This window comes from Chiloscyllium plagiosum, unplaced genomic scaffold, assembly GCF_037043375.1.
Source record: "Chiloscyllium plagiosum isolate Xiang-an unplaced genomic scaffold, Cpla_swu_hap1 HiC_scaffold_34, whole genome shotgun sequence".
Lineage (NCBI taxonomy): Eukaryota > Metazoa > Chordata > Chondrichthyes > Orectolobiformes > Hemiscylliidae > Chiloscyllium > Chiloscyllium plagiosum.
This window is the reverse complement of record NW_028270172.1, coordinates 25,164,607-25,180,474: the sequence shown is the minus strand read 5'-3', so window position 1 is coordinate 25,180,474 and position 15,868 is coordinate 25,164,607. Positions and strand designations below refer to the sequence as shown.

The 15,868-nt window shown below is 40.1% G+C and overlaps 1 protein-coding gene across 1 annotated transcript in view; it reads left to right on the top strand.

Annotated features, from left to right (window-relative positions):
* Positions 1 to 15,868, top strand: part of LOC148141130 (uncharacterized) — a 64,602-nt gene that overhangs the window by 20,628 nt on the left and 28,106 nt on the right. Inside the window, exons 7-11 of the mRNA XM_087978559.1 lie at positions 1,999 to 2,175; positions 4,864 to 5,026; positions 8,994 to 9,200; positions 12,134 to 12,253; positions 12,344 to 12,486. Coding sequence (XP_087834685.1) covers positions 1,999 to 2,175; positions 4,864 to 5,026; positions 8,994 to 9,200; positions 12,134 to 12,253; positions 12,344 to 12,486 — 810 coding nt within the window. The remainder of the gene's footprint in view (positions 1 to 1,998; positions 2,176 to 4,863; positions 5,027 to 8,993; positions 9,201 to 12,133; positions 12,254 to 12,343; positions 12,487 to 15,868) is intronic.

Genomic DNA, 15,868 nt, shown 5'->3' with positions numbered 1-15,868 from the left:
ATTAATTGGCGGAGTAAAAACAAAAGCCCCTGACACAAGTGAATATGAGTGGATGAGTATAGTAGGCCGTTTTTATACTTTAGTTTAGCCATCCTTATCATCCAACACTTGAATACAGTTCACACTGACACACGTACCGGGATTTTAAAAGACATCAAAGAGCTGGCAGGGATGCAGGGTGGGTAGGGTTGGAAATAGACTTCTTATTACTTCTGGCATTTAACCAGTGGTAGGAAAGGTGGTGGATGACCCGGCTGCCTAGAGGCAATTGAGACTCTGAAGTGATGGGATTTTTCTGAACAGCTGATGGTTCTTTGTCACGTGGAGATGCTTCCATGTAAAATCTTGTGACTTCCTTACAGATCCTTACATGGTGCCTCCTAACTGGAAGCTCTGTGGATCATTGAATGTACCCTATAAATAAATGCCACCACTGCTCCCCCCAACAACGTCCTTATCGAACACCTTCTCCATTCTCACTGGGGCTTGCCTGAGTGACCGCAATGGCACAGTGGTTAGCACTGCTGCCTCACAGCGCCTGAGACCCGGGTTCAATTCCCGCCTCAGGCGACTGACTGTGTGGAGTTTGCACGTTCTCCCCGTGTCTGCGTGGGTTTCCTCCGGGTGCTCCGGTTTCCTCTCACAGTCACAAAGATGTGCAGGTCAAGTGAATTGGCCATGCTAAATTGCCCATAGTGTTAGGTAAGGGATAAATGTAGGGGTATGGGTGGGTTGCGCTTCGGCAGGGCGGTGTGGACTTGTTGGGCCGAAGGGCATGTTTCCACACTGTAAATAATCTAATCTAATCTAATCCCAAAGTTGGTTCCTGAGCTTGTCTATGATGTTGCACTGGGTCATCTGCAGTACCAGCAGTGGCCATTTCTCCTGGCGGGAGAAATGCTGAGATTAAAAAACTGTCAGCCTCCCATTGTCTGTTGCTCTTGGGAAAGGGTTCTCCTTCCTTAACATTTGCAGCTCATTGGCTGTCTGATTAAAAATGTGGTCAGGACCACTAGAAGCAGCCAAGGTGGGGTCACCCCCTAACTTTCCAGTCCTTGCAAGGGGCCTCTGTTGCCCTGTAAAACCCAGTTGTTAATTCCTCCTTTGTCCAGTCCATATTCACATTCTTTACCAGCTGCCCTGCTTACACAGTGGCAGTGTCAATCCTACTCTCCAGTTCATACTCACACTCGGTCTATCCCGATCCATTTACATTGACACTACATTCACAAAAATTTCAGATTTTCATCTCAGTGATGAGATTAGTGAGTGAGCATCTGTGGTGATAAGAGTTAACGTTCTGAGCCTAATATGGCTCTTCCAGACTCAAAATGTTAACTCTGTTTCTCTTTCCACAGACCTGCAAAGTTTCTTCAGAACTTTCTGATTCTATTTCAGATTCCGAGCCTCTAATGCATTATCTTTTATCATAAAATTGGTGATGGTTGGGGGAAATAAAGGAACACAAGAGAGTGGATTGAGGAAAATATTTTAATGCGGTTAAACTTTTTCTTGTATGGTAGTGAATGCCATTAAACATCCACAATAAACCACTATTTATTTGTAACTTGTGGCCTTGTGTCACAACCTTAGATGTCAGTCAATGGCTCAATGTGCAGCACTCTTCCCACTTAGTCAGACGACTGTACATTCAGAGTCCTGGTCAAGAGTATAAGTGCAAAGCCTGGGGGATGGCACTCTGGAATAGTTCTGAGGGTGTGCAGGGCTGCTGATGAGTAGTACTTCTGTCAGCTACTACTCCAAAGTGTTGTCTGCTTTCTCAGATCGTGACAGATGCTTTGGCAAATCCAAGCCTTTTATTCTTGTTTGACCAGGTAGAATGTTTAACCATTGGGTTATTGGAGGTTACTCCCCACTCATCAACAATTAACTGTCATATTCTTAAAACAAGGAGTCACTCCACTGATTCATCAACATCTCTGTTTTCTTTCTTTTTGGCTTTATTCAATGCATTTATTTCCATAATTCTGATTACAGGTGACTTTCTCCCTGCTGAACCAGAGATGCTGTTTGAGAACAGTAGAGACATTGATTATTTGTTGGGCTGTAACAATGGAGACGGTCATATGTTTGTGGCCACCTGGTTTCCAGGCGTGAATTTTCCTTTTGGAATTAGTCCGGCTAAATTCCGAACAGCGGTGGAAAAGGGTGTGGGTGAGTATTTAATAATTCAGAAATCAAGTTGATTTAATTCAGAAATTATTGTGGACTGTTTCGGATGAACTCAGGGGATATTCCCAGGTTTTTTCACATCATTATTAACCTCATCCCGAATCCTATCAATGCACGAGGTCAATCTCAACAGGTCCCCTTATGAACCTAGTAAAGAATGGAAGGAGCAGATAACTTGGTCAGGGAGGGAATAGGTTATTTTGGCTTGGCTTGGGGGATAGCTCCACTAGGACCTACAAAGTTTCAATCATTCTAACCTGATGACCCCCTTTTCAAACCATATCTGCTGCAAGGTTTTTGACCTAATTTGGTCTGTTCACTAGAGGCATGATATAGTTGAATATAAGCATATCATACTGGGTTACTCTTGCATTTACTATATTTGTTCCAGTCTGTTCTCATGAAGCAGTAAAAAGGATTAGACAGAAGCAAGATTTTGAATTTCATTTTAAAATACATATTATGCATCTGCTAACCCTGTTCTTCCAGGTGGTAAATGTTGCAAGTTTGGAAAATGTTGTCAAACACTTGTACACTTGAATATATCCTGAACTCTGTTGTCCACATTCTAACCCATGCCAAAATAAGTTCACCCACCTTTCTTTGCCTTGCCAATCTAAGTTTTCCACCCAACTGAACAATGCCCCAATTTTAAAAAGTAACATCCTTGTTTTCACAAGTCTCCATAACCTCATCAGCCCTTTCTATCTCAGAAAGGTCCTCTAGCTTTACAACCCTCTAAATGTAACAGCACTTCATTAATGTTTGATTCTTCAGTATCCCTGATGTAAACTCAGCAACATTGATGGTCATGCCTTTCGTTGGTGAAGACTAAAACTCTAGAGTTCCCTCCCCACGTCTTCCCATTTCATCATCTATCTGTCCTAAGATCCCTGTAAGGGTCTTAGACCCTGGAATTTTGATAAGGCATTGGTCCCCTGACATAATAACTCATTATGGAGCTCAATGTTGTTATGACCAATTGATGAGAGTTGAATCAGCTTCCCTATTAGATTAGATTTTTTAGATTACATTACAGTGTGGAAACAGGCCCTTCGGCCCAACAAGTCCACACCGACCCGCCGAAGCGAAACCCACCCATACCCCTACATTTACCCCTTACCTAACACTACGGGCAATTTAGCATGGCCAATTCACCTGACCCTGCACATCTTTGGACTGTGGGAGGAAACCGGAGCACCCGGAGGAAACCCACGCAGACACGGGGAGAACGTGCAAACTCCACACAGTCAGTCGCCTGAGGCGGGAATTGAACCCGGGTCTCAGGCGCTGTGAGGCAGCAGTGCTAACCACTGTGCCACCGTGCCGCCCACATTATTTGCAATAAAGCTTTTGTTTATTTTTAGCACACAGCTATATCATACTTCCATTAAAATTTAGTTAATTAATGTGAAATAAGAAGAAAATTACAAAGTTTCGTTTTAAGGTGAGAGGAGAGAGATTAAAAAAGACAGAGAGGCAATTCTTTTTACACAGAGGATGGTTCACATGTGGAATGAAATTACCAAGAAATGGTGGTTGTGGGTACAATTACAACATTTAAAAGACATTTGGCTAAGTACATGAATACAAAAGTATTGGAGTGATATGTGCCAGGAGTAGGCAGATGGCACTAGTTTAGTTTGGGACTGTGTATGGTGTGGATTGGTTGGATCAAAGGGTCTGTTTCCATGCTGTGTGATTCTATGACTTTAGGAACGAAAGAGGAATTTTATTACTTACTAATGGAAAATAATAAAGATGCAACATTAAGCACACACACATACTGGTATAAAGTTTTAAAATGGCTATGACATCTTGTACAAAAAGGAACATAACAACAACTGCAATATAAACTCACCAGAGACATTAGGTTTTAAACTGAAACCATGATTGGTTTGATTGATGTCCTATATCCCCCGTAGTGGTGAATATTGCAGGTATCTTTGAGTTCTTGGTGAAAAGATATTTGTCCAACCTGCCTTATAATTTTGTTTTTTGACAGGCTGAGAGAAAGCAAGAAAGTATAGACTCTTCCAGTTCTGCAGTTTTAAATCCATTTTTCTCTTGATGCTGTGCCAATGCAGTTGCTTGAAATACAATTCATTTGTGTATTCCCATTTCTGGCTTCATTTTATTTTCCAAACTGGATAATTTACAGGCAACATCTTCATTTCCCAATGTATGAAAATTATCCACAAAGTTGTAAGGATAGCAGGAAATACAGAGCTGAGTTTCAATGCATTTTTGTAAAGATATTAATGTCAGATCAGACTGATTATTGCTTATTGATGGTTTCATGTGCTGGCTCAACCTGTGGTCAGCTGATTGCTGCAGCCATTTTATGTCTATTTTATTTTCCCTTTTTAAAAACCATTTTAGTCCATGAAGGTCCCAGGTATTAAAATCAAACAGTGGAAGTAAAATTGATAGTCCATATTTTATCACTTTCATAACAATGTCAAATTGTATTTGATAATAATCCTGTGTAACACCTTTGGACAATTGACTACATTAAGGGCACAATATAGATACAAAATACATAGACAAAATACTGCACATGTTGGAAATCCAAAATTATACAGACAATATTGGAAATACACAGCAAGTCTGGCTGTCGAGTAAAAATTAGGTTAATCTTCCAGGTCTGTTGTGCTTCACATGTTGCAGGTTCTTTGGGAGAGGCTGCAGTGGAGTCAGCTATATTTGAGTACACCGACTGGGAGAATCCAACACAGCTTTCCAGAAGGCAGGGTTTGTCACAACTATACACAGATTTTGAATTTTGCAGCCCAGCATTCAGCTCTGCGCAGAAGCACATAATGATCAGCAGGTAAGAAAGTCACAAAGAGCAACCCTGGAAAAACATAAGTCAATGGAAAATGGGGGAAACCTTTCCACTGGTCAAAGTCACATATAGTGCAAAGGAAGGTGGTTGTTGATGTAAGAGGCTAATTATTGTGTAAATTCTCAGGATAGTGGCCCTAGGACCAACAGTCCTCTAGTGCCTCATCCATGACCCTAGTTCCATCATAAAGCCAGTGGTGGAAATGTCTGATGATGAGTATGCAATGTTAAGCCCATTTGTGACTCTCAAAATGCTGAAACAATCCCTGTCCAAATGCAGTAAAGTCTGAACAGAGTCCCACTGTAGCTGCTATATTGGAAAGTAACATTTGCAGCAAACAGAGTACCAGGAATGAGGATCTCCAACAAGTGGGAGTCTAACCATACCTACTTGACATTTAAAGGCATTACAATCTCTGGCTCTCCAGTTACCAACATGCAGGTGATATCATTGATCAGAGACTTAGATATCAGATAATTGGGGAAGTCCTAACACACTGATGGCTAACAGCTGGTTGCATATAGTTGATAATCCCTTGAGTTTAGAATGTTGAGAGCTGATATGATCAAAGTGATAACATTTTGAAGGGCTTTGATAGACTACATACAGGGGAACTATTTTGTTTCTCAGAGAATCACATGAAAGAGATATTGGCTTTAAAAAAACCTCGGCCATTCTGGATGGAAAAGCAGAAACAAATGTTCACACCACTGTCATGGAAATTTAGGGAATTGTCCCTCAAAGGCTGTGGATACCTGGGTAAATTGCAGCTTTCAAGACTAAGATTGATAGAGTTTGTTTACTTAAGTACATCAAGGCATATGAAGCATAGATGTTAAATAGGGATAGAAATCAGCCATGATCTGTATGAATGGTGAAATAGGCCCAAGGTGCTTAAAATACCTGCTCCTGTTTGTTATGTTCCTATATTTTGGCCAAACGTCTTTATTATTGTGTTCAAATCATCTTGTAATAAAGCCCAACCTTTTGCCTTCCTAATTATTTTTCTGTCCCTGCATGCTAATTTTCTGTCCTCTTTATATGAGTACATCCAAGCTCCTCAAAGGTGAATATTTGCAAGTTTTATGCCTCTCAAAAAACTCTGCTTTTCTATTCTCATTCTCACAAAAAAGGGCATACCCTCATACTTCCCAACATTATACATTATCTGCCACTTTGTTACATATACAAACCTGTCTGTTTCTCTTTGTAGCATCTTTGTGCCCTCCTCGCAGTTTATGTTTCCACTTAGCTTTGTACAACCAACAAATCTAACTGCATTACTCTTGGTCTTTTCATCTAAGTTATCTCTCCAGGGAGATAACTTTAACTACCTGTTAAAGGGAGGAAGCACCAGCCTTTCACCCTTCTTATGGTTCACATGACCAACTCATCCTTTCAAACCACCTTTACAGAAGTTGGCTTCATGAGCTGTATATGTCCATGTGTTAGACAGCCCACCTAGTAAAATATTCCAGAGATTTCTCCAATTCTCACATTTGTACAATACATATTCCTTCAGTCCTCCACTGAAAACTGTCTTTTTAGCTATTTGGAGGAATAGGGGACTATGGAGACAAAGTGCAAATGTACCATTGAGATAAAAGACCTTATAGAATAATGGTTAGAGATAAAAAAAAACTGTAGATGCTGGAATCCAAAGTAGACAGGCAAGAGGCTGGAAGAATACAGCAAGCCAGGCAGCATCAGGAGGTTACACCTAAAACATCGACTTCTGCACCTCCTGATGCTGCCTTGCTTGCTGTGTTCTTCCAGCCTCCTGCCTGTCCAGTTATAACATAGTGGAGCAGTCTGAGAAACAATATTAGATTAATGATTAGATTAGATTACTTACAGTGTGGAAACAGGCCCTTCGGCCCAACAAGTCCACACCGACCCTCTAAAGCGCAACCCACCTATTCCCCTACATTTATCCCTTCACCTAACTCTACGGGCAATTTAACATGACCAATTCACCTAACCTACACATTTTGGGACTGTGGGAGGAAACCGGAGCAAACCCACGCAGACACGGGGAGAATGTGCAAACTCCACACAGACAGTCGCCTGAGGCGGGAATTGAACCCGGGTCTCTGGCACTGTGAGGCAGCAGCGTTAACCACTGTGCCACCGTGCTGCCCACAATATAGTCTACACCTACTCCTATTTGTTAAATTCTAAGACTCAGGCTCTAAATGCTGATATTCCCTCATTCTACCCTTCTCTCCTCTTTTAAGTTGCTTCTTAAAACCTAGCTGTTAAGTCAGACATTTCGTCACTAGCCCTAATATCTCCTTCTTTGGCTCATTGTTCATTTTTATGCTGTGGTTATGCCCTCGTGGAGCATGTTGGAATATTTTACTATTTTAGACATGCTGTATAAATGTAAATATTATACTTTACAGTACTGAATAACAGCCCATTTTATCCAAAACACTGATCCTTCTGTTTCTTTCAATCTGAATTACTTAACTAGCTTTCCCATCTACACAATCACTCACCCACTCCATCTGACAGAGAGGTCCATACTCTTATCACTATTTGAGTAAAGACTTGGTGTTGCTATTAAGGGTAGTGAAATATTCTCTTTTATGCTTAGAGAGCTAAAGTATAAGCACTGGAAGCATTGCAGTAGATATGCAAAACTGCAGTTCAAACACATCTGGAGTACCACACTTTGAAAGGATAGATTGACATTGGAAGGAGAGCAGAGAATATTTGCTAGATGGTCACCAAAGCCCCAAGGATTAACTTATGGGAAAATATATAAAACAGATTTATATTCTTAGAAATTTAATGGTAAAAGGGTGATTGATTGAATGATGCTTTTAGGATTTTAGATGGAACTGGTAGGTTTGACAGAAATTTTCTTTTGCTGAATTGAAGACAAGAGAACATAGCCTTTAACATCAGACTTCGACCAGAAAGGGGAGAAGTTAGGAAACACTTCTTTACGCTAAGAGTGATACATGTGTTAGTAGAAGAATGCTGCTCCAATTAACCATTTCATGACTGTGTTTAAGAACCTATTTGGGTTCACAGTGTTGGAGGAACAATGACCATTAAGTCCTTAAGAAATGTCTGACTAAACAGGTAGGTTTTAAGAGGCAACTTAAAAGAGGAGAAAAGGGTAGAATGAGGGAATATCAGCATTTAGAGCCTGAGTATTAGAAAATAACATATAGGAGCAGGTGTAGACTATATTGTTTCTCAGACTGCTCCACTATTTTATAAGGAGAGGCTCATATCTTGCATTATAGCAATTTGCTACAAGTTACATTAACTGATTAGACATTGTTACTGAAACTATTAGGATACATAGATGACACATCTGTTTGCTTCAAAATCTAAAGCTATTCTTCTGATTTCATAGCTAAGACTGATCTGTGATATCATCAGATTGGGTGGAGCTTGATGCAGCCCCCAACATTAATCCTTTCAGAGCAATTACCGGCACTTTATCAACAAAAAGTGTTAAACTGTTTGTCATGAAAAGCAGTAAGCAGTCACTCAATTAATAAATCTAAATCTGTTCTCAAAACATTTTTACTGACCAACTGTATTATGAATACACAGCCTGGGCAAATGAATGGAATTAGGATAATTCTCACTGAATCTAGAACAGTCTCAAAAGGGATAAATGTTCCTTTGCCCCTAATGAGATCTGGAAATATTCCCTCAAACATTGTTGTGATGGGGTGAATTGTAAGTTTTCCAAAATAAAATCATTAGATTCCTGCTGGGCGTAAAGATGAGCAATAGTGAATCAGATGGTAGATGTAAAATACAGAACTTTCATGATCTAACTGAATTGTGAACAGGCTTGAGGGGCCAAATGGACCTCCTCCTGTTCCAACGTTTTTATTTCTATATTCTTATGTTGTTGAAAACATTGAATTACAGTTGCAAGGATAAAGTTTGCATTAACACAAAGCATCATTTTTCTATACAGAAGTGTCAGTCAAACATATGCTTACCAGTTCTCATACCCATCCAAGATGCCGAATGCAATCTGGCCAGAATGGATTGGTGCCCTTCATACAGAAGAGCTACCATTTGTGTTTGGCAGACCATTTTCCAAGCCAAAATCCTACAATGAGCAGGAGAGGAATCTGAGCCAAGCAATGATGATGTACTGGACCAACTTTGCGAGAACAGGGTAAGTGGAAAGAAGCAAGTAAATACGTGCAGAACGTGTCCAGTGGTGACATGACAAAGCTGGACTCATCCATGCTGGAAATGGTGTAGTTGGGGGGAGTTCAACACATAACAGTGTGAGATCCTGGAAAAGAAATGGTTTAGTGGTTCTAACATTCAAATGTGGAACCTTATATCGGTTAAGCTTAAACTCAATTACTTTAGGTACATGTCCTACAAAACAGGTTTTTACTGTTTATGAATTGAAAATGGGAACTGTAAAACTTTGATAAGTGGTTCAATGTGAACATCACTAATCCCAAGTCCCTTTATTCCATCACACAGACAATTCAGTAAAAACTTTTAAAGGCATTGTTGTCAAGTAACTGAGTTGCCAAACCTCTAGAATTGTCCTGGAAACTTTAGGAATTGAAGATTAGAATCAGAAACAGTGGTGCACAAAGATTCAGAAGTTAGCATCACATATGGATGATAGAATAAATGTGTTTTGCTTTCATTTTCCTTGAACATATTTTGTTAATCATTTATTTTAAAAAGTAGTTTGGAGATGGGAAATAAATGTTATTTGACCAAACTGGATAATCGGAAATTGTGTGATTAAATCTCCAGGAATATGCCAAGCCAGAGCTGGCAACTTGCCAGCATCCTTGTATCCAAAATACACTGCAGGTGCTCACTTAGGGTCCTTGGACAGCATGTTCCAAACCCATGACTTCTACTACCTAGAAGGACAAGGACTGCAGTTGTCATGGAACAGAAGAATCATGGAACTGGTCTGGCACGGAAAGAAACCATTTGGCTCACTGTGTGTGCTCAGATCTCTTTGACTTAGTGTCAATCTTTTACCTTTTTCTTATAACCTTGTACATTGTTTCTTTTTCACTAATCATCTAAACGCTCTCTTGACTGCTTCAATTGAACATGCCTTCACCACAGTTCAAGGTAGTGTTTTTAGACCGTAACTAATAATTTCAAATTACTCTCTTCCATGCCTGACATGGAACTATACTACCATTCCTTCATTGTCCCCAGGTCAAAATCTCCTTGTCATAGCACTGCAGACATACCTGAATGATTTGGACTGCAATAGTTGAAGAAAGTATCTCACCACCACCTTCTTAAGGGCATTAAGGATGGGTAACAGTGGCTGACCAGCAATGCCCCCATTCAGTGAAATAATTTAAGAAAAAATATCAAGAGAACATATAGCATAATTTTCTTTTCTTCTCAACTCTGGGAGACGTTAGGTTAATTTTAGCCATTTCATCTCTGCCACTGCACAGCTTGAATTTAGTTAATTCAGCATAGATCAGTTTGATACCTTTTAAATTCACATCAGGAAGCATCATTCTGCATTAAGCTTTGCCTACAAACCAGACACCATTCTTTACTGAGACAATGGATGGGTCTTTCATCTTTTGTTCTTACTAGCTTCATTGAGTAATCAGGCAGTTGGCAAAAATGTTATTCTGGTTTTATATTCCAAACTGGCAGATATTAAAAATAATAGGAATTAAACTTTTTTAAACAACAAGAACTATTAAGAACTGTATCACATCAATGATTTCTTTTTTTAACAAGGACCAGAATTTTTATTTGGTGAATGAAGGAGAAATATGAATTAGATTTAATGTTTGGACCTTTAGAGATTCAGATGGTGTAATTCTAGAGGTGAATGATCTTAGTAGAAGTATATGTAGATAAAACAGAAATTTGTTTTCCTTATTGTTGAGTGATAGGATAATGATATAGTGATGGAGGAACAGTTTAATTAAGTGTTTGTGTAATTGCTTGTGCTGTGTAATTTAACAAGTGAAATAATTGAGAATTAACAAACCTGTCATTAAAAAAATTGTTCTTTCCAAATCTTTGCTTTTTAGAATGGAAATGTGATTGGCTCCCTAATCACACTGAATTGCTGCATTTTACAATGAAACTGCAGCCACAAATTTTAATGCACCACAAGGTATCTTTTAATATTTTGTAATGACTAGGTTCTCAGGTAGATGCAGTATTAGATGGAGCTGGGGAAACACCAAACACAACCACAATGAACAGAACAGGAGACTTCCATTATTCATAAATTCAGCAATATCGCTTTTATAACAGATGCCAGTCTCCACATCCAACATCAACTTGGTCTATTTTGGAGCCATTTCAGACATGAATATTTTGTTGAATTGACAGAGGGACATTTCTGATTATCTTTAGTACCTTTTCACTTTTAGATCTGTAACTACCTTGAATCTTTATCAAACTATTTTGTTTGCTTCAAACCAAGATGTTTGGGGTTTGGTTTAGTTCTGGATTCTTCTTAAGACATCTTTGCAGTCAAAGAGTTTTGCATTTTACAATAAAACCTTTTTAAATTGTCTACAGAAAGGACACCAAATCAGTTAGCTGGATATTTGACAGCTCGTGTTTGTTCAGATACTTCTATTTATAAATTAAAGTGCTGTCTTCAATTGCTTGCAAAGGCCCAGTCATAGCCTGAACAGAGTGTGTGACTTGCAGAGGAACCTGGAGATGATGATGCTACTTCTGGGTCATAGTGGTCACAAGTTTGGAAGATGCTGTAAAAGTAACCTTGGCAGGTTGATGTGGTGTATTCTGTGTTGTATGCTCATCGCACTCATCACAGCCACAGTGCACTGGTAATAGAAGGTTCAGATTTTTAAGGCTCATATGTGATAGACAGTAATGTTGTTTCCTTTCCACTTTTAACACTGGATTTGCTAAGATAATGCAATTGCTTAATCAGGAATAAAACTTCAGTGTATCTTTTTGAATGAAAATATTTTCTCAATCAATTCCTATTCATTTTATCCAGCGGATCTCCCTCAGAGTGTTGCTGTAAAGGTTGATTCCATTTGGTGAGAAAATCATCACATTGTTTAAGTTTCAAAAAATTATCACTTTTTCTCTCTGTAATAGAAATCCAAACCATCCTCAATCAGTTCCTGTCATCTGGCCAGAGCACAGCATTGAGAAGCATTATATTGAGCTGAATGCAAACCTCAACCAAGAATCTGTGGGCAGCAACCTCAGAGCAAAGTAAGACCGCAGTCTCCATGTTTCTGTCTTATAACATGACTTGTCCAAATACACACAGCATCTGTTTATTTGCTTTTTTGTGTATAATAGGCAGTTTGCAATGTGGAATGAGCTGATCTCGAAGATGGTTACCAGAAACATTGACTGTCTTCAGGACCAGATCCCGCCTCTGAATGGGACGACCCCACCAGTACACCCACCAATTGTCACAGTTCAGCAAGGTCAAGTAAAAGGTACGAAGCCAGCATTCAAAGCGCTCACAGTAACAAAATGACACAATGTACTGAGAATAATTACAATGAAAATACCGACTTTCAAGCACAGTCTCCAATAATGATCGCAGAAATCTATAAAATTCTAACAGGATTAGACAGGGTAAATGCAGGAAGGATGCTCGCAATAACTGGGGAGTCCAGAAACAGAAGTCATAATCTAAGGACATGGGTAGGCCATTTAAGATGAGGAGTCATTTTTTTCACCCAGAGAGGTAAGCATGTGAAGTTTTATGTCACAGGAAACGATTGAGTCCAAAACATTGGATGTTTTCAAGAAGGAGTTCGAAGTATTTGATTTATTTATTGTCATGTGTATCTTGTTACAAAATAGAGTAAAAAGTGTTGTATGGTGTCGCCACTCCCCGATGCCATCTTATAACACAGAAAAATAAACATTGAATATAAAGGCAAAAAATTAAGAAATAAAGAAAGTGTCCAACGTAACAGTCCCTCTTGTTAAGTGCTGCATCATGGGTCATGGGTCTGGTGGCCAGGCATGAGTTCCTGTCTCTGAGTTGCTGCTGAAACAAATGTCACCATTCTTTGGTGCCATCTCGCCTTAATGGACACCCTTGCTGGACCTTTCAATGCAGACACCACCAAATCTGCCACGTATCACACTGGCCCAAACTCAACTCCACGACCATCATGAGTCTGTTTTGGGCCCACCTCACCAATGCACTGGGCCCAAACTCATCTCTGCCTCCATGAATCCGCACTGGACACATTACACCAGGAACCCAAACTTACCTCCGACTCCACCACCACAAGAGTTCACACTGCGGGGCCTACTTGAGTCCGCGCTGCTGGTCTGACTTGAGTTTGTGCTGCTAGGCCTACCTGAGTGTACTGCTGGGCTTACTCGAGTCCGTGCTGCTGGGCCTATTTGAGTATAATACTGGCCTACTTGAATCCGTACTGCTGGCCTACTTGAGACTGTGCTGCTGGGCCTACTTGAGTCCACATTTCTGGGCCTACTCGAGTCCACGGTGCTGGCCTTGCTCCAGTCTATGCTGCTGCTCCCACGTGCTCCTGCCGATGTCGTCACCACGATTGAGCTCTTCACCAATAGGTAGGTAAAATAAAATAAAAAAGGAAAAATGAGAGAAGAGAAAAATGAAAGAAAAGAAGCGAAAAGATAAGTGGATGGAGCAGACAAGCCCCTGGATCAGAAACCCTAGTCCACCGTCATCTTATTGGAAGCCAGGATTTATAGTTCTTAGGGGTAAAAGGATCAAAGGTGTGGGGAGAAAGTGGAAACAGAATTCTGAGTTGGATGATCAGCCCTGATCATATTGAACGGCAGAGCAAGCTTCAACAGACAAATGATCCACTCTTGCTCCTATTTTCTGCGTTTCTATGTTACTTGGCACTGCATTCCAGGCTTCCATTAGTCATTCTTTGACCAAGTTTTTCCTCCAATTACTTTTGCAACTGCTACTAATTAAGTTGAGTCTGTGCTCTCTCATTCCCGTTTACTTTCCATAAGTGGGAATATTGTCTCTGTATATATTCTGGTGTTCTTCCTGGTGTCATGGCTCATCCCTCAATTGACAGTATCAAACAGATCATCTTAATGATTGCATTGCTCTTAGTAAAATCTTGATATGTGAAAACTGATTGCCACCTTTTTCTGATAATTTGTGGGAGATGAACATTGCATACTTGAAATAGAGTCAATGAAATAAAGATTAAGGGACATTTGCATTTATATAGCACCGTCAATGATGCAAGGATGGCCGGAAATAATTTACAGCCATTGTAGGACCTTTACAGTATAATCACTGTTAGAATATATACACAGAAAGTGAACTTAATGGCCAGCTCATCTGTTTGAAGATATTGGTTTCTGGGTGAATGTTGTCCATGTTGTTGCTGTCCAACAAATTCCAAGTTCTTCTTCAAATAATGCTGTGGGATCTTTTACAGCTACCTGAGAGCAATGTTGGATCAGCCATGATTCTATTGAATGGCTGAGCAGGCTGGAGAGGCTGAACTACCTACTCCTATTCCTATTTTTGTATGGTCTTATTTAGCTTCTTCAGAAATATAGTACTTCGGATGGTGCAGCACTGTTTCAGTACTGCATTGAAGTGTCACCTTAGACTACATACTCAAGTCTCTAAAGTGGGTTTAAACCCATGACCCTCTGATTTAGAAAACACCAGTCTGCACAGAGGAGAAGAGCTGCATATGGGTACTTGTTGCAACTGAAGATTCATTACAAATTCCCATGTAATACAATTGCACATACACGCTTCACCTAGAGAAGGAACAGGGAGTGAAACTAGACTAGCAAAGAAGCTTCAGAGGAAATGGATCCAGTTAATTATTCAGAGTCCCTGGTGCAACTTAAAACAGCAATGATGTGCTCATTACCTCTTAAATATGCAGAGAGCAGCTGACTCTGTTTAAGGACATTTTCAAAATAAATATGCAAAGATTAAAGCTGATAAAATATTTTGGTTTATTGTTAGTAGTGAATGTTTATATCCTTTGAGGTTTCTGACTTCCACACCAAGTATCACAATTCCACTTTTAGTTCAGTCTCAAGGTCATGAGTTTCTTTGTGGCTATCAAAATAAGTCCTTGTAGCCACACTTCATGATAAAACCTAAAGCCTGAAGATTGACACTGAGTCACAAACTTTGGCACTTAATTATTTTGTGGATTCCGGAATAGGTTGGGACCATGTTGGAGTTGTGATGGGGGAGAGACAGAGAACAGGGCATATTTTTGTCCAAAAACAGAAATTGCTGGTAAAACTCAGCACATCTGACAGCATCTATGGAGAGAAAACATTTGACATTTCGAGTCCACTGAAGTTCTTCTTCTAAACCGAACTCGAAATGTTGGCTAGCACGGTGGCTCAGTGGTTCACACTGCTGTCTCATTGTGTCAGGGACTCAGGTTTGATTCCAGCTTCAGGCGACTGTCTATGTGGAGTTTGTACATTCTCCCCGTGTCTGCATGGGTTCCTCTGGGTGCTCCGGTTTCCTCCCACAGTCCAAAGATGTGCAGGTTAGGTGAATTGGCCATGCTAAATTGCCCACAGTGTTCAGGGATATGTAGGTTAGGTGCATTTGTCAGGGGAAATGGGGAATGGGTTTGGGCGGGTTACTCTTCACTGGGTCAGTGTGGACTTGTTGGGCCAAATGGCCTGTTCCCACACTGTACAGATTTCTGTTCACAGATGCTGCCAGACTTGCTGAGTTTCTCCAGCAATTTCTATATTAAACTTCAGCTCTCCAGCATTTGCAGTCCTTTGTTTTATTCTGCTTCTGCCCCTCTCTTCAGCAGAGAATGCTACATGATGGAAGACTAAAGAAAAGGCAAAAAC